Source organism: Opisthocomus hoazin, chromosome 1 (assembly GCF_030867145.1).
Source record: "Opisthocomus hoazin isolate bOpiHoa1 chromosome 1, bOpiHoa1.hap1, whole genome shotgun sequence".
Classification (NCBI taxonomy): Eukaryota; Metazoa; Chordata; class Aves; order Opisthocomiformes; family Opisthocomidae; genus Opisthocomus; species Opisthocomus hoazin.
The window spans coordinates 111366207-111384570 of NC_134414.1; the positions used below are offsets into that span (position 1 = coordinate 111366207).

The following is an 18364-nucleotide window of genomic DNA, read 5'->3' on the forward strand; positions in this document are numbered from 1 at the left end:
TCAATACATCTTTAAAATAAACATGAGTCATCTGTGTTCTCTGCCCTCTGCCTGCAAGCATGGCCACTCCTTTTCAGACCAAGGGCAACTGTCCAGTGCTCTCGCCACTCAGTATAAACACATTCGATGTTTAGCAGCTCACTGTACAAGCACTTTTGATTTAAGGTTTAACAGTAGCTCGATCCCTCACATAACTACAGGTTTTTCCTTACGCATCTGCATTTAAACTGTCAAGCGTTACCAGAGGGGGTTTCACTTATAAAAAGTTGGAAAATATGAATGGTGACATAATATTTATACTGTTTAATAACATGAAGGGGCAAAAGCAAACCCAGAACTGCACCATTTTCAGCCACCAAAAGTCTAATAGGCATCAGTACAGAAGCTCAAAAGTTTACAGCCTACTTTTTACTGCACGTATAACTTTGCATGAAGTACTTTTCCATAGCTCCGAATTCAGGATGAATTCCAACTATTTCTATTCATCATCCAGACTTCAAATCACACCCAGCTCTGGAGCATGCACTTGGCTTATGAACCTTCAAATGCGTCACTTGAAGTTCAGAAAGAATTTTATTTAAATAAAAAATACATCTTTGTATTTTAATATACGTCAGACTGTACAATAATTTGGAAATTAAACTTCAGTTCTCTGTAACACTGTTTTCAGCCTGCATTTTGTTTCTGAACAGGGACTACTGACTGTGATTAACTTACGTCTTCAGTTACTATGGTTGACCCCCGTGCAGGTATAAGCACCCTGCAGAACAGAGCATTAAAAACCCCCACCAAAACAAACTACTCTTTGGGTGAGGACTATCCCCTTTTCAAGTTTTCAGATCACCTGATGGGGGGTGGCAGAGGGGAAGAAGTTTGTCTTCGCTTTTCGCTAAATTGCTAGCGTTAACATCTTTCAAACATGTAAGTACTTGCCCTCATATATGCATATTATCTACATATTACCATGAAATACTCATAATTGGCTTTTCACCTAAGCCAGATCTAAACCTGGATCTCCCTCTTCAGCACTGATCTTCAGTTCAGTCTAGGCTTAGTTTCCTTTGCTTATAAACACAGAAGATATTTTAAGAACCTGATGCTTTGTAACGTTTAATGTGTCTTTCAGCTCTGCTTGATTAAATGAGAATAGCGAACATGCTTAACTTTGAAAGCATCAAATGCCATTTGGTAGTTCAGCAGAGATCAAAAGACTGGAAAGGACTGAGTTCAGACAACTGATCAGCCTTCTTGCTGTAGGTACTTCATTTTTGTTAAAAGCACTGCAAAAATTACTTTGTACAGCCGTGGACACGAAGCGCTGACCAGTCCAACCTTTCCCACCAATTCGAGATTGCATACCACAGAGGCCCTGACTCAAAGCTGCAGAAGTTGTGGCAATCCCTTAACTTATATTGAACTATATGCTGTCAAAAGATCCAAATTTATGCAAGTCCCAGTTATTTATAGAAAATCATGCTCTATATTGTACTGTCAGGAAACAAAAGAAGTTTCCAATTCTGATAAAGGTAAGAGCAGCAACTGCTCTGGTTACATAGGAAAGGCCTCAGGCTCCCACTTTCAGGTCCTAGTGCTTAATTATCTTTCTCTGTTTGCAGGGACGCTGTAGCTAGTGCCACTGCTGTAACTGGCTGTGCAATGCCATGGAGCTGCATCTTGGCTAGTTTCTTCTGCTCACATTCTGTGACCAACCGATTCAACTCCGCCGCACTGTACCCAATGAGAGTTTTCAAGTCGCAGACAAATTTGTACACAAACCTTTTGCCTTGCACTTTGCAGATCATGTCTCCATCATAGTAATACCTGTAAAATAAGAAAAAAAAAAAAGAAAAAAACCCATAATGTAAATTATCAGCATCTGTAACTTCCACATACGTTGGTTATTTACTTAAGGTCACTCGGAGGCCAAAATAGAAATCTTTTTCTCATCAAGACTCTCATAATTTCATACACCAAGACACCATTTCAGCATTTTCTTATATGAAAAAAGGGAAGAGGGTTGAAAATTGTCCCTGCACTTTGACACGTTAGGGAGAAACAAAACATGGTAATTATTTTATAGGCAGTCAGAAGCACTGCTTCAGAAATGAAGGTCTCGAAGCAGTTTTAAAGCAGCTTGGACAGAAATAAATTTTATATAGTGGTTTGCTTTAATAAGAAAATGTCATCTCCCCCCTCATTATTGTCTTTTACTTTCTCTACTCTTGGCCCCGCTTTGCTGAGGAAAAAATACATGCTGGAAACAGTCTGAAAATCAGCACTGTAGTTTCTATGATATTAAAGTGGCCATTCTCTCCCTATTGGTTTCAAAGATGGAAGTAAAGCTATATAAACATGGTGGGTTTTTTTTTCTTACTAGTTCATATGCTGGCCAAACTATATCCTTTGCCTTTATTTACAACTAAAAGTGACTCTTCTAACTAAGAATACTTTTTACATTGCGTCATAAAAGAATTACCAGACTGGGCAGAAATGCAGTAAAGATAACAAAATCTATACAACACACTGTACTCCAGAGACATTATAAAACTTTAGGTGATACCAATAAAACACAAGTCAGAATTTCAAGTTTTGTTGCTGATCTTGTCTCACTGCAAGCATTAACAGACTGCATGTCACATTTCTCATGAAGAAAACCTAAGTGGCTGGGATGCAACTTGGACTTTGATGAGCTTAACCAGCTTGTGATAAATTTGAAAAAAAAAAAAAAAATCAAAACCCAAACCAACGACCACCCCCACAAACACACAATTTAATTTCCTCAAAACCACCACCCAAATGTAGTGCAAATGAGACCAGATTTCTCGACTGTCTAAAACTCCATCTTCTGAGTGACATGCTTGTAAAGCAAAGATGATTCTCACCTGCCAGAAAAATTAAGTCAATTAACAGACTAACTTCTGCCTCCCAGCTCTAGTGGAAAAGATGTAAGTTACTAAGAATCTAACCACATTTCTTCAGAGACCTCAAATTCTGGAAAAAAAAAGCCTTTCAATTTCTTACTTTCGAAGCTCAGGATCTAAGCAACAGGACCAAAGCAAGCACACGATGAGAGACATACTATGCAGAAAAAATGCTGGCAAGTCTGACGGTTACTGGTATCATGCAAGAAGTCACAGAGGTCTGTTAGGGAGTAAAAGAACTGTCACTATAGCTTGCTATTGCTCTGTGGGTAAAGAAAGTTTGGTCCGTTTGCCAAAGCTCTCCTTCACCTTTCTCCTGAATGACATACAGTTATATTAAAGCTTCCTCTTCAGTCCTCCTCACTCCACCTCCCCACGCTAACACCTGCCCCTCCCTCAACTCCTCTGTTTTCTTCTCCACATCATTATGCTTGTACTTAACTGCTACTCCACTGCCACTCCGCACTTCTCCGGGCCAGCCCTATCCCCTGAAGCATCCTCCTGGCACCAGTTGAAGGATCTGTTGTTGTATGGTGTCCATCACATTCAGCCTCTTAGTGAGGTTTAGTTCGAATGGGTTAGAGGAACCCTGTAACCTAGATGGGGGGACGATAACTTCTGTTCAGCTTTGAAGTACAGTCTTGCAGTACTAGGCAGAATTGGGGAATGATAAGCAATATCCCGGCGTACGCCTCGCGCGTGAAGTGCGGCATAGCTGGGAGAAGTACAGCACAGTTTAGAGTGTGGCAACACTGGGCAGGCATTCGTAAAACGCGGCCGCAGCGTATGTCAAGTGCCACCAGCCAATTTTTTTTTTTTTTTAAGTTATTCAACTCTGTACAAGCATTTACTTTTATTGTGGAATCCTGTACAATAATGCCTGTCTCAAAATAATGCCATAGAAAAATGCTTTACAAAACTGAATAAATTTCTTCAATGATTTAGTCTGCATTACTGATGTGATCAGAAAGGGAAAAGACCACAAGAAATTTGTCTGCTTTTATGCAAAGGTCCAAAACCATGCAAGATTCCCACATCTCATGCTAGAAACACCCAAGTTCGAATTGAGGCAATGTGGCAAGAGGATTCTTTCAATATTATGTTGAATACATTTCTGATTGCAGCGTTTGCTTATTCAAAAATATAGAAAGCTAAAAATAAAAACAAATACCCATGCAAGTTTACAAAGCCTTAGTTACTGAAATGTTCTGAGTCACATGAAAACTCTGTTTCAGAATAATACAGGAGATGAATTATTTTTCAAGTCTCACTTCACTACTGGATAGATAAACAGATGTTGATTTTAGATAATTTACCAAGGTGTATGTAACAAGAAAAACTGCTCTTCCATTTTGCACTCTGCCCTAGTTCCTGTACTGCCTGGTTTTCCTACGGCTGGGCAGAAGGTCTAGCACATTTCTCACCAGTATCAACATCATTTTCTGTATTAATCAACAACTGACACAGTAATTTCAGTGCATTATTAAAGAAAACATTACCATTTAATAAAACTTTAGCTTGGCAACAGTGTTTATCATGGGAGTAGCAAGAGTCACTAAATATCCCTTCAGACACTCAAGTGCTAGAAAACATGTCAATATTGATGCAGCTGTCAAAATGACGTTTTGAGGAATGTGATTTCTGTAATTCTGTGACTAAAATATAAATGCAAAACTTGTCTAATAGTGATTTATGCAAATTACTGTGCAGACATCTGTTTAATATCGCAGTGATAAGAACATTATTCTAAAGTTCTCCAGCTGCCTTTGAGATCTTCTGCAGAGTTTGTTGACAAACTCCAAAAATCATTAGAATCAGTTACATCATTTTTATGTTTTCACATATATCTTCAGCACACAAACGCACAGATTCACAAAACCAGGTTGGAAATATGGAAGTGGTACTGCAACGACAGAGGCTGGGGAGCAGTTCTACTGGAAGGGCCCTGCTTTGCGCAGGAAGTTGGACCAGAGACTTCCTGAGGCCCTTCCCTCCCAAGGTATTCTGTGATCCTGTGAAAAAAAGTAACTTTCTAATTCAATATACCAAAAAACCACAAGAACAGCCATACAAGACCAGACTGAAGATCTATCTAGAACAGGATACAGATTCCAACAGACCAAAAGAAGATTCCTAAGGAAAAGCATGAAAGTAGAGTAAGCACATATCAATGCTCTTCCTTGCTTTCAAGACCCCCTTCCTGGGGCTCAAGAACTTCCATAAATTGCATCCTTCCATACCTAATATGCTTCAAAGTATTTCTTTTTCATTAATTTGTCCACCTTCCTCTCAAACTCATCAAATAATTCTGGCATCCACAATACTGTGCCTAAAGAAGTTACAAGACAAATGCAAGGGTATAGTTAAGCTGTGTATCTGCTGCCTGTCAGTTTCTCTTGGTGCCTCCTGTTCAAGTAAATGAGATGCTGCGCAGTCATTCTTTATGGACTCTATGCCATTCAAGGTCTTCTAGACTTCCACCTCCCCCAGTGAAAGTACTCATTCAGCATTACGCGTATTGAAGTTGTTTAAATCCCCCCTAAAAGACTAAAGAAAGCCAGAATATGGTAACTTTACTATAATTTCTCATAGAAGTGTTTTTAAACAGAAGTTGATTTTTTTTTTAAACAATGCTAGATGAGTTTATTTCCTTTAAAAAAAAAATAATATAGCCAAAAGTGGAAATGTTGAAAAGTGAATCTTCGATATCAGACCTCAAACAATACGCAAATACACTCATGTAAAAAGAGGTCCTAAAACTGCTTAAATAATTTGCAGGATTAGGTAATAAACACCTTTCTTGAAAACTAAACAAGAGAACTAGATTTAACTATATCAAAATAAGAAATTAGAAGTTCAATATTAATGATTTCGGAGAACTTGGATGAATCTTTGAATGGTTCCAGAGGCCAAAATAATCAGGGAAAAATAAGTCTAAAATTCAGGTACTTGCATTCTTCCCCCTCCTCAAGCAGAACAACTACAGTAATTCAATAGTACAAGTCCCTTTTACCAATGTCAAACTACAAAATCACGATGGAATGAAGACAGCCTGAAATGCTTCCGTTTCTTCAGATGATAAAAGTTTACTATGTTGGAATCACAACAGCTGTTGAACCTTACCTGTCAACTGTATTTTTCAATTTAACATCCCTAACATAAGAACAATGCAATGGATCAATGAATATTTGAGCTTAGAAAAAGTTTTGTTACATACAGAAGAAATTGTTACACACAGAAAACTATGAATGATTACATAATTACAGGAAAGTATCCACTTCAAACCACAACAAAAGCAAGAGGAACACGAACAAGAAAACTGTAAAATATAAAAATAAGTCAGTAATTCAGAGTATTCACTTATTTCTGTATCTTTCACCAATAATCAATATTGTTTGGCACACTACTGAAAGCATAAATGCTGAAGATACATCAGAAATAAATATATTTCCGAACGTGAGCTGCCCAAGTTAACTATTCTGTCAGTGTTCAATAATTTTGAAAAAAGAAAATGTATTTTCAATAAGTTATTGTACTAGCTTCTTTAAAAAAAAAAAAAGAAAAGAAAATAACCCCAACAAATACCTCCCCCTAAGACTAGTATGATCCGATGGGAAGGAGTAGCTTCAGAGGATCTGTTTATCCCTTTACTAGACACACCACAAGTCTTGCACTATATAAAGTAAGTAGCCAAGTGGAAACAAATCACTTGATAACTGATCAAGTTCCTTACCTCAAAGCCCGACTAAGCTTCTCGTAGTTCATCGTGGGTTTGTTTTTACGCTGTCCCCATTTTTGCGCAACCAGTTCAGGCTGATTCAATTTAAATTCTCCTTCATCACCAACCCAAGAAATACAGTCCCGAGCATCTTTGTCAGTAAGAAGTTCTAACAAAAACTGCCACAACTGGATCTGGCCATTGTTTCCTGTTGAAACGAGAATAACAAGATCCATTTCAATTAGTCCTTTTTATGCTCCCCTAATGGCTAAAAATTTTCAATCAACATATTAAAGCAGACCAACATAGAATATATGACGGAAGGAAAACCTGCACTTCATTTCTTCTCATGATTATTTTGTAAACATTTTCCTGCAAACTCATCAGTATTAAGCCATTAAAAACGAAACTGATGAATACAGAAAAAGAAAAACCAACAAGATTTCTTGCAAACTCTTCCCCTAGAACTTAAGAAAAAAAAATTACATAACACTACACATAGTCATTTAAACACATATCTATCCCTAACATAGAACAGATTTCACAAAAGCCCCTTATTACTTTTCAGGCATACACGCACGCACATACACGCCTATATATCTGTATGTAACAGAAGTTGCTTTTTTTCTTAAAATAGTTTACTCTCCCAATTTTCAACATCAAACACTAGAAATACAAAAAAAAACCCCACCAAACTTCAGCTTACGTCAATATAACATCCTTCACATTCAATCATTAAGACTTCTTTTTAACTCAAGTATCTGCAGTTGAATGACTAAATTCTCAATGAGATACAGATAGCAGACCTAATGTCTAAAGGAAGAAACACAGAGTATTTCCCACTGATGTCAGCTGATAAAATCTTGGTCCAAGAATCCTGAATGACATCATAATAGGCTTTTATGGAGAATTTAAAACAAATAAAAATTCAAAGGGAAGGACAGGAAAGGATTTAACAGAAAAATTCACAGTGGAGAGAACAAAAGCAAAAGAAACAAAAAAAAATAAGATAAAGAAATTAAGATGGGTTATTAATAATCAAAGAGTACATACAAATAACAGTAATTCCCAAAAATAAACTGCAGATTTAGTGTGCAGTTTTCCATAAAGTGCATTCATTTAACAAAACAGAAATCTGAAACTTGCTAAAATCTAAAGTCACCAAAATGCAGGGGGAGGAGGAGGGGACCAAATAGTAGCTAGGCTACGATTCTACAACATACAGTTTATTTTCTCCTCCTTCTGCAAATGCAAATTGGAAGGAGGTTAAAAGCTTGACTAAATGTCATACAGTGGTTTGAGAGGACAGACTGTTAAGTGATAGGAAGAGAAACAATTTTCTGCATCTGTCATGGTTTAACCCGGCAGCTGGCAAGTAAGCACTAGACAGCCTCTCACTCACTGCTCCCCTTCCCCCCCAGCACGATGGGGAGGAGAAATGGACAAATGGGGAAACTCGTGGGTTGAGATAAAGACAGCTTAGTAAGACAACAAACAAAATACTAGCATTGATAATAATAATAACGAATATACAAAACAAACTATATACAATACAATTTTCTCACCACACAATGACCAATTCGCAGTCAGTCCCCGAGCAGCAACACAAGCGGGAAATTGCAAATTTTGCGAAATTCCCAAAAAAGACTAAACGCCCAGAAAGTTCAGACTCCCAGCCAAGAGAGGATTTGAAGTCACAGAACAGAGAGAGATCCCTGCCCCCCCAGCCAATCCCTATTCATAAACCGAGCATGACGTCCATGATATGGAATATTCCCATTCACCAGCTTGGCCTAGCTGCCGGGCTGCGTGCCCTCCCAGCTCCTGTGCACTCACCCATTACTGGGAAAACTCCTTGATTTCATAGCAACAACTGAAAACATCAGTGTTATCAACATTCTCCTCGTACTAAATGGAAAACACAGCAGCTACTAGGAGGAAAATTAACTCTATCCCAGCTGAAACTGGGACAGCATCTCATTTACTGCAGGACTCCAAAGCTGCGGCACCACGTTAACACAGTGCCTGTGTGAGCCACCCAACCTACCGGGTCCGCATGTGCTTGTCACATATTTTGCAGACACAGTCCCCTTCGTATCACATGGACTTCTACAAACCTCACATTTAGAGTGATAAAGATGCATTCTACAAAACTGTAATTCAAATTAATGTTTACTGCATTTGCATTTAAAAATAACGGAGACCATACCTGTTCTGTTCCCAGGGGAACTTCTGTCTTCCCCAGAGATCCTTGGAGCTCTCTGTACTTTAGCTGCCTTTGCGCTGCTGTTTATTACTTTAATGGTGGTTGGGGTAGCAGGCTGTACAGATGCTGGAATAATCTGCACAGCTGTAAAGCAGAGAACATTGCAGAACATAAATTATAAATTGCTGGCACAGAAATAGACATATATTATTTATTACCTGTATTAGCATAACATCTAGGAGCTAGATTCTTCATTTGCTAAAAAGACACACTCTGTTAAGCCACAATACCAAGAATAATTTAAAGACTTGTTACCTCTTACAGTGAAAACTGTGGTTTTAGATTTGTAGCAGAGATGCCACATTAGTGATAAAACATCAGTTTTAGCTTACTACTGTGTGTATTACAAGTTTCCACGAAAAAAACCCCTCTCATGCTTCTGCTTCCATCTTTATGCTGTTCTCATATGATCTACCCTAATGAACTCATCTCTATAGTCACTCTACAATCCTCCATACCTGCTACTTGAACAGCAGTTAAACACCCTTTCTATTGCAATCACGTCAGAGGGCGCAAATGCCCCAATCTAGGCGGCTTTAACTAGACACAAAGCCAGGATATAATACACGGTCTATCTATTTAACATATAAGCTGCTTACAGGTCTTCTGAAAATTGTTTCATTTTAATAATTGATGGCACTGCTTCAGCTGGAAGAATGAGTTTCAAATAACTGGAAAGTCACTTTAATGTATCTCTTCTAGTATTGGTTTCTACACAAGTCCTCTCTTCCACCGTCCCTTTCAATTTTTGGGAATGCTTAGTTTGAAATCGTACTTTAACATTTCCAATCGTTAATGTAATATACAACCTAAAAATCCAGAACAACTCAAGACCTCAAATATGTATCCTAGACAGCTTATTTCAAGAGAGTGAAAAAGTACCCTCCAAAATGAAAGTCAGAAACTTTCATAGTTCAGGTCATACACCCCTTTTCAGCCAATAACAAAATATCAAAAAAACCAACGTTTTGCTTTCAACTTTAAATTATGCCCTCCTCCCCTCACCCAGGGAAACTACTCTCCAGTGATTTTCTAAATGTTCTAGTATTACACCGCTGAATCAAAGTACAGTGCTAAATCTGCAAATGGTTAATTGTGTGAATTAACTGCTGGCAGAAGTACTCACGCTGATCAATAGTAACAGTTGCTATTTCTCCAGAGTGTTCTTGGCTAGCCAACACATCTGCAAATTAGGAAAAAAACATTTTTTTTATTTAACCCACAAATTTCAAGTCACCTGACCAAAAACTTTCATATTTCATAGAGCAAAAAAAGTCAGAATTTGGTATGAGTTTGCAAGAGACATGCACAGCTTGTGGTCTTATGAGTACAGACATTTAACGTCTGTCATTAAATTTTCAGAAATAAGGATGTACACTGTGAATTTCAAAGTATCTTATGCATTCTCCATCCCCTAAAACCTTTAGCTATATTGTGTAAATGAAGATGGAAATAGTTTTTAGTCTGCCAAGTTACATCCAAACATGGTAAATATGAAATGCACACATATATTACTATCTTATGCACATACAATGCACCAATTATCGGTCGTGTTGTGTACAATCTAAGGATTTCATTGCCTATGCTTAATAATCTTCACTTCTATATGATAAAGATGTACATTAAATAACTCACAATCGATATTTAATTATAAAACTCAAAATCAGGAGATGCACAAACCAAAAATCTTTATTAAAACAACAGTGGAATCATCAGTCACTACTTCTTCCCTATTAGTTGTGAAGTTTGATGAAAGACAGGCAAACAGTGTTTAGTATGCAGACATGCTTCTTAACAGTAGACAGTCTCACTAATACCTCCCGTTATCTTGTACTGAAGCCCTCATTTTTACTGCCAGTATTAAACAGAGGAAAACCAACTACTCACAATTGGTTTCCTCTTTAAAGAAAGACAGAAAAATTTAAAAAAAGAAAAGGGGGAGGGTAAATAAGTAAAATCAGGCACAGAAAAATCTCCCGTACACTTTCGAAGAAGCTCCAAATGGCTCCAGAGGATTTCTCCCCGCGGGACACGTTGGAAGAAGTCTTCTTGACTGAGGCTGCAAAGCTCCCGCCCAGGAATGCTGAGCCCGTTGAGGTCAATGTCAGTCATGCTGAACTCCTTCATCACCCACACCACCCAGTGAAGCACCTGGTCTGTCGACCACTGCACTGGGTCTGAGAAAAAAGAGACAAAGCTGGAAATCATCCCATTATATCCTGCAAGGTCCCTCCTCACTGAGGATACAGAGCTTGTCCTTACTGTAACTGACAGGAAGAATGAAATACAAGTGGCTGCTGATCCACAGCACTCAAGCAAGCGTAACCCAGAGTTCACTGTTTTGTATGACATTTTCTGAAGTACTTTTAAAAAACTTTATTTAGGGGGTTCTTGTTATCTATTCACTTATCTTTTAAAAAGGCTCTGCTTCTAGGCCAGTAAGTGCTGCTGTTCAGTTATAGCCCAGTGATGGTATGTTTTCAATTATATAACTTCCACAAAACTAAATACATAACACCAAGAAGTGTAGTTACCGTGACCAAATCTGACTGAATGGAAAGCTGACTCCTCTTAAAATGCTGATGGAGTGGTGTGCCTTGGTAGGGAGATGGAAAGGGCAAAAAAGTGATTTTCTTTAGGAAAAGCTTTTACATCAGAACTATGCCTGACATTTCTCAAACACAATTATTTTTCTTTTTCCATAGGTCTTTAGTTTCAAAAAAGAGTAGTCTCTCTCACAACAGGATGCTCTACCTCAAATACGTTGATTAGCATGTGATAATGATGAAATATTACATTCTAAACTCACTCACATTATCTCAGTTTCTCAACTATTTAAAAGCGCCATCGTACTTGAGTTTGGCTGGACTGGAGTTAATTTTCTTCATAGCAGCCCATACGGTCCTGTGTTTTATGCTGGTGACCAAAACAGTGTCGGTAATACACCAACATTTTAGCTACTGTGATCGCATATAGTCAAGGTGTGACTGACTAAAGCCCTAGGAGTGGAAGGTGACTCAGCGAATAAACCCCTACAGTGGAAGAGTGCTCAGAGAAGATGGGCAAGGGTGAAGTGCCCATGCAGCTCAGAGAATAATGCAAAAAAACCTGACTTCACCTCAACAAAAAGGAGGCAGAGGGTAGCCTTTATTTTAGATCAACAGCTATCAACAGACAAGTGGATCAACTGGTGACGTAAATGTCTCCCCGAGTCCACCAAATCAGCATGGGGGGAGTGAATACATTGCTCTGTCCAACACAGATGTTCTGGTTTCGGCTGCCGCTGGCAACAAAAGCACCACGCGGCCACCCCTCCCCCTACCGGGGTGCGGAGGAGAATGGAAAGAAACAGGCAGAAAACTGGTGGGTCGGGATAAGGGCAGTTTAACAGAACAGCAAACAAAAGGGAACAGGAACAATAATGATACAGATAAGGAGAAAACACGACACAAACCGCACGACCCACAGAGCCGCTCTCCCGGACAGGACCGGTGCCGTGCGCTCCCGAGCCGCGAGAGTTCCCGCCGCACCAGCCCCCCCACCGGAACCCAGCATGACGGCACATGGTATGGAATACCCGGCTCTGTTTGGCCAGGTTGGGGTTGGGTCAGCCCCCCCGGCTGTACCCCTTCCTGGATTCTGGTGAAAATTAACCCTGTCCTGGCCAAACCCAGGACATTATCCACCTCTTATTCCATACCATCTACGTCATGTCCAGGTCCCCTATTGTCCAGTTGATCACCACCACTTCTCCTGTCTCCAGGTATCATTCCCTTAGTCTATGGATCATCACTCTAAAGTGTCCATTGAGTTCATTTAATCCACGACTTCGGGCTCCATCAGTCGTAATGGTCTTCTGTGGCAGGAGAGGTGACATGTGGTGATTGGTGGTCACTTGCTGCATCCGGAGCTCATGGCTGATGTATCTGGTGCGGCCCGTGCCCACAGTCTGCAGGTTGGAGACGTCGATCTCGATGAAGTTGCTGGGTGCCAGTTGTTGAAAACCAGGTCCAGTTCCATCATCACTGTGCTCTGTTAGGGTTCATCAAAAAAGTCCATCCTTCTTTAATCTAGACGATTCTTACTATGCTACTACTGGTATAACATATAACAATTATAACAGTGACAACAGAGAGTGACAGGGTTATTTAAAAATTAACTTTATACAATTTATTTATTTATGGACTATTCTTGCCCAAAATCAAATCCCCATGAGGTACACATCGGACTTCCCCATCCTTCCGCATTACCCACCAGGTACACCCAGGTCCTTGAGCAAAAGCAATCCCGCGGACGGGCTTGCCTTTGCCCGAGGCAGGACTAACCCAAACCGTCTTCCCTAACATGTTCCGCATGTGCACTACAGGGACTTTATCCCCTTCTACTGGGCGCTGAGGTTTTGACTGGGCAGGACCAGCCCGGTTGGTGGACCCTCTGGTGTTAACCAACCAGGTGGCCTTTACTAAGTGAGTATCCCAGTTTTTGAAAGTCCCACCCCCCATTGCCCTCAAAGTGTTTTTTAGCAGCCCATTGTACCGCCTGATCTTTCCAGAGGCTGGTGCATGGTAGGGGATGTGATACACCCACTTGATACCGTGTTCTTTGGCCCAGGTGTCTATGAGGTTGTTACGAAAGTGAGTCCCGTTGTCCGACTTGATTCTTTCGGGAGTGCCATGTCGCCACAGGACTTGTTTTTCCAGGCCCAGGATGGTATTCCGGGTGGTGGCATGGGGCACAGGGTAGGTTTCCAGCCATCCGGTGGTGGCCCCCACCATTGTGAGCACATAGCGCTTGCCTTGGCAGGTTTGTGGCAGTGTGATGTCGTCAGTCCGCCAAGCCTCCCCATATTTATATTTTAGCCATTGTCTACATACCACTGAGGCTTTACCTATTTGGCTTGCTTGATTGCAGCGCATGTCTCACATTCATGGATAACCTGTGCGATGGTGTCCATGGTCAAGTCCACCCCTCGGTCACGAGCCCATCTGTATGTCGCGTCTCTTCCTTGGTGGCCCGAGGTGTCATGGGCCCACCGAGCTATAAACAGTTCACCCTTATGTTACCAGTCCAGATCCACCTGAGCCACTTCAATCTTAGCAGCCTGATCTACCTGGTGGTTGTTTTGACATTCCTCAGTGGCCCGACTCTTAGGGATGTGGGCATCCACGTGACGGACTTTTACAACCAACTGCTCCAGATGGGCAGCAGTATCTTGCCACAATGGGGCAGCCCAGACAGGTTTGCCTCTGCGCTGCCAGTTGTTCTTCTTCCATTGCTGCAGCCACCCCCACAAGGCACTGGCCACCATCCAAGAGTTGGTGTAAAGACAGAGCACTGGCCATTTCTCTCGACTGGTAATGTCTAAAGCCAGCTGGATGGCTTTCACCTCTGCAAACTGGCTGGACTCACCTTATCCCTCGGCAGTTTCTGCGACTTGTCATGTAGGGCTCCATATAGCAGCCTTGCACCTCCGCTGCTTCCCCACAATGTGACAGGACCCATCCGTGAACAGGGCATACTGTTTCTTATCTTCTGGCAGCTGGTTATACAGTGGGGCCTCTTCAGCACGTGTCACCTCCTCCTCTGGCGATTCTCCAAAATCTTTGCCTTCTGGCCAGTCCATGATTACCTCCAGAATTCCTGGGCGACTGGGGTTTCCCATTCGGGCGCGCTGGGTGATCAGCGCGACCCACTTACTCCACGTAGCATCGGTGGCATGATGCGTAGAGGGGACCCTCTCTTTGAACATCCACCCCAGGACCGGCAATCGTGGTGCTAGGAGGAGCTGTGCTTCAGTGCCGACCACTTCTGAAGCAGCTCGAACGCCTTCATATGCTGCCAGAATCTCTTTTTCAGTGGGAGTATAGCGGGCCTCGGATCCTTTGTATCCGTGGCTCCAAAACCCCAGGGGTCGACCTCGAGTCTCCCCTGGTGCTTTCTGCCAGAGACTCCAGGTTGGGCCATTCTCCCCGGCTGCGGTGTAGAGCACGTTTTTAACATCTTGCCCTGACCGGACTGGACCAAGGGCTACGGCATGAACTATCTCCCGTTTAATCTGTTCAAATGCCTGTCGTTGCTCAGGGCCCCATTCAAAATCATTCTTCTTCCGGGTCACGTGGTACAGAGGACTCACAATTTGGCTGTAATTTGGGATGTGCATCCTCCAAAAACCCACAACACCCAGGAAGGCCTGTGCTTCCTTTTTGCTGGTTGGTGGAGACATAGCTGCTATTTTGTTGATGACATCCTTTGGGATTTGACGGCGCCCATCCTGCCATTTTATCCCCCAAAACTGGATCTCTTGCGCAGGTCCCTTGACTTTACTTCGCTTAATGGCGAAACCAGCTTTCAGAAGGATCTGAACTATTTTCTCCTCTTTCTCAAAAACTTCCTCCGCTGTGTCACCCCATACAATGATGTCATCAATGTACTGCAGATGTTCTGGAGCTTCACCCTTTTCCTGTGCAGTCTGGATTAGTCCATGGCAAATGGTGGGACTGTGTTTCTACCCCTGGGGCAGTCGATTCCAGGTGTACTGGATGCCCCTCCAGGTGAAAGCAAACTGTGGCCTGCACTCTGCTGCCAAAGGGATGGAGAAGAATGCATTAGCGATGTCAATTGTCGCATACCACTTGGCTGCCTTTGACTCCAGCTGATATTGAAGTTCTAGCACGTCTGGCATGACAGCACTGAGCGGTGGTGTGACTCCATTCAGGCCACGGTAGTCTATTGTCAGTCTCCACTCTCCAGTAGATTTTCTCACTGGCCATATGGGACTATTAAAGGGTGAGCGAGTTTTCCTGATCACTCCTTGACTCTCCAACTGGCGGATCAGCTGATGAATGGGGAGAAGGGAGTCTCGGTTGGTACGATACTGTCGCCAGTGCACCGTTGTGGTCACAATTGGCACCTGTTGTTCTTCAACCCTCAGCAACCCCACAACGGAAGGATCCTCCGAGAGACCAGGCAAAATGGACAGCTGTTTAATTTCTTCCGTCTCCAAAGCAGCTATGCCAAAAGCCCACCGATACCCCCTTGGGTCCTTGAAATAGCCTCTCCTAAGATAGTCTATCCCAAGGATGCACGGAGCCTCGGGGCCAGTTACAATGGGGTGCTTCTGCCAGTCCTGCCCAGTGAGGCTCACTTCAGCCTCCAATACACTCAGCTCTTGGGACCCCACTGTCACTCCTGAAATGCAAATGGACTCTGACCCTTTGAAATCTGATGGCATTCAAGTACACTGTGCACCAGTGTCCACTAGAGCTTTATACTCTTGTGGATCTGACGTGCCAGGCCACCGAATCCACACCGTCCAACAAACGCGGTTGTCCCTTTCCTCCACCTGGCTGGAGGCAGGGCCCCTCTAATCCTCGTCAGAGAATGTGCTGCTCACCTGCTGTAAAAATGACTTGGAGGTCCCCTCCAGAGGATCGGAATTAAGGTCAAACTGTCTACCTGGTCTGGAGAGCTGGCTTCTGGAAACTGGAGCGGCATTTTTCCTAACAGAATCCCCTTTCGTGATTGTTTTACCTCGCAAGTCATGCACTCGGGCCTCTAGACTTGAGGTGGGTTTTCCATCCCATTTCCTCATGTCCTCTCCGTGGTCACGCAGGTAGAACCACAGGGTGCCCTGTGGTGTGTAGCCTCTGTATTCCCTCTCCTGAGCAGAGAAACGCTTGCCCCTAATAGCTGAGACACTGGCCCATATAGGTGGGGAGTAGGACATACTCTGTTTGAGTCGCTGGACCTTCTGGGACAATTTTTTCCACAGCTGAGACAAGGGAGGAAGAGAGACTTTCCTCACATTGCCGGAGTCTGACAGCCACCTCATCCACTGTTGGTGCCTCCTCACCTTTCCAGTTTACAACTGCCAGTGAGTTGGCATATGAGGAGGGTGCGCTCCGCACAAACTTCCTCCACATAGATGTTGTGCACTGGACTTCACCTGGGTCTGTGGGTAACTGGTCATCACCTGGTTCATTATAAACCAGCTCCCACACAGCTAATTCCCTCAGGTACTGAATACCCTTTTCCATATTGGTCCACTTGCCAGGATAACATACAAAATCGTCAATGAAGGGGTACCTCTCCCTCTCGCCTGAAAGAAGCCTCCTCCAGAGGCTGAGGACTTGTTCCTTCTTCCCAATGGCCTTGTCAATGCCCCCGTCCCTGGCCAGCGATCCCAGCTGCTTGGCTTCCTTGCCCTCTAATTCCAAGCTGCTGGCCCTGTTATCCCAGCACCGCAGCAGCCAGGTGACAACGTGCTCGCCAGGGTGGCGGCTGAAATCTTTCCGCATGTCTCGCAGCTCGCCCAGGGACAGGGACCGGGTGATGATCTCTGTCTCTATTTCCCGCGATGACCCTGGCTCATCATCATCCCTTCCGGAGCGACTGCCCTCTTTGTGTCTTTCTTTAGTTTTACGGGGGCGACTGCTACCAGCATAGGTTGGTCATTGGGCTCAGCCACGATGCCTGCGGCTGGAGCTGGGGCTGGAGCAACTGCCGTGCCCGCCGGGGGAGTCGGGACCATGCCAGTGGCTGCAGCAGCAGTGGTACTAGTCGGGGGGGCTGTGACTGTCTGCTGGGCTGGAGGGGCTGCAGGGCCGGCTGGTGGGGCAGCGCCAGTCGCAGTGCCTGCCGCTTCGCTTCCCCCCACTTCCCCTTTAGGGCACTGAACAGTGTTGAACAGGGCAGCTTGGCAGGCGTGGGCCAGACCCCAGCATGTTGAGGTGATTTGTCTCTCTCTGGAGTTCCCAGGGTGGCAGCACACTTTTTGCAGATATTTTACTAGTTTGTCCGGATTCTGTACTTGTTCAGGGGTGAGTTTAAAAAACACCGGAGGTGCCCACTGCCCTAGGTACTTGCCCATGCTGTCCCACACACCCAGCAACTCACAGCTATCCAGCCCCGGGGCAGGTCTCTGCACGATGTTCTTAACGACTTGTTTAACCCTAAACAAAAGGTGAAACCCATTCAGGAGGCAGCAGAAAAGGAGAGTGCTGGCCTGAGCATCCCACGGGTACTCGAAATTCTCAAAAGCTGTTAGGACCAGCCTGAGGGAGAGAGGGCGGGTGACAGAGTGGGGGAAGGTATCCCCTTGGTATTCCCCCACAGATTGGGTTCGATTATTAACAAATTCTAAGACATAGGATCCGAGGTACGGAAATGACCGCAGTGTCACATGCAAATACAAGCCTAATTTCATGCACAGTGATGTTATCATGTCATAAGTCAATATCGTACAGTACAGCAAAATTATCATCCTGATCTTTTTCCCCGCGATGATGAACAGCATGGCAGTGAATACACACTGCAAATAAGGATTCAAAAACCACAGCCATTTGATCAAAAACAGAAACATTTTTTACCGGCGACTATTTAACTAACACAGAAAAATGCCTGTAACAAAATTTAACAAAATCCCCGCCCCACGCTTGGGCGCCAAATTAAATGTTCTGG

General features: G+C 43.1%; 1 protein-coding gene across 5 annotated transcripts in view; it reads right to left on the reverse strand.

Annotated features, from left to right (window-relative positions):
• Positions 1-554: 554 nt before the first annotated feature.
• The window catches only part of GABPA (GA binding protein transcription factor subunit alpha), a 33740-nt gene continuing 15930 nt past the window's right edge, over positions 555-18364 (reverse strand). For all 5 annotated transcript variants that reach the window (XM_075433398.1, XM_075433407.1, XM_075433390.1 and 2 more), the window contains 5 exons: positions 10888-11082; positions 10032-10088; positions 8849-8989; positions 6655-6847; positions 555-1821 (listed from right to left, as the gene is read on the reverse strand). In XM_075433398.1, coding sequence (XP_075289513.1) covers positions 1593-1821; positions 6655-6847; positions 8849-8989; positions 10032-10088; positions 10888-11082 — 815 coding nt within the window. In that variant the 3' untranslated portion in view covers positions 555-1592. The remainder of the gene's footprint in view (positions 1822-6654; positions 6848-8848; positions 8990-10031; positions 10089-10887; positions 11083-18364) is intronic.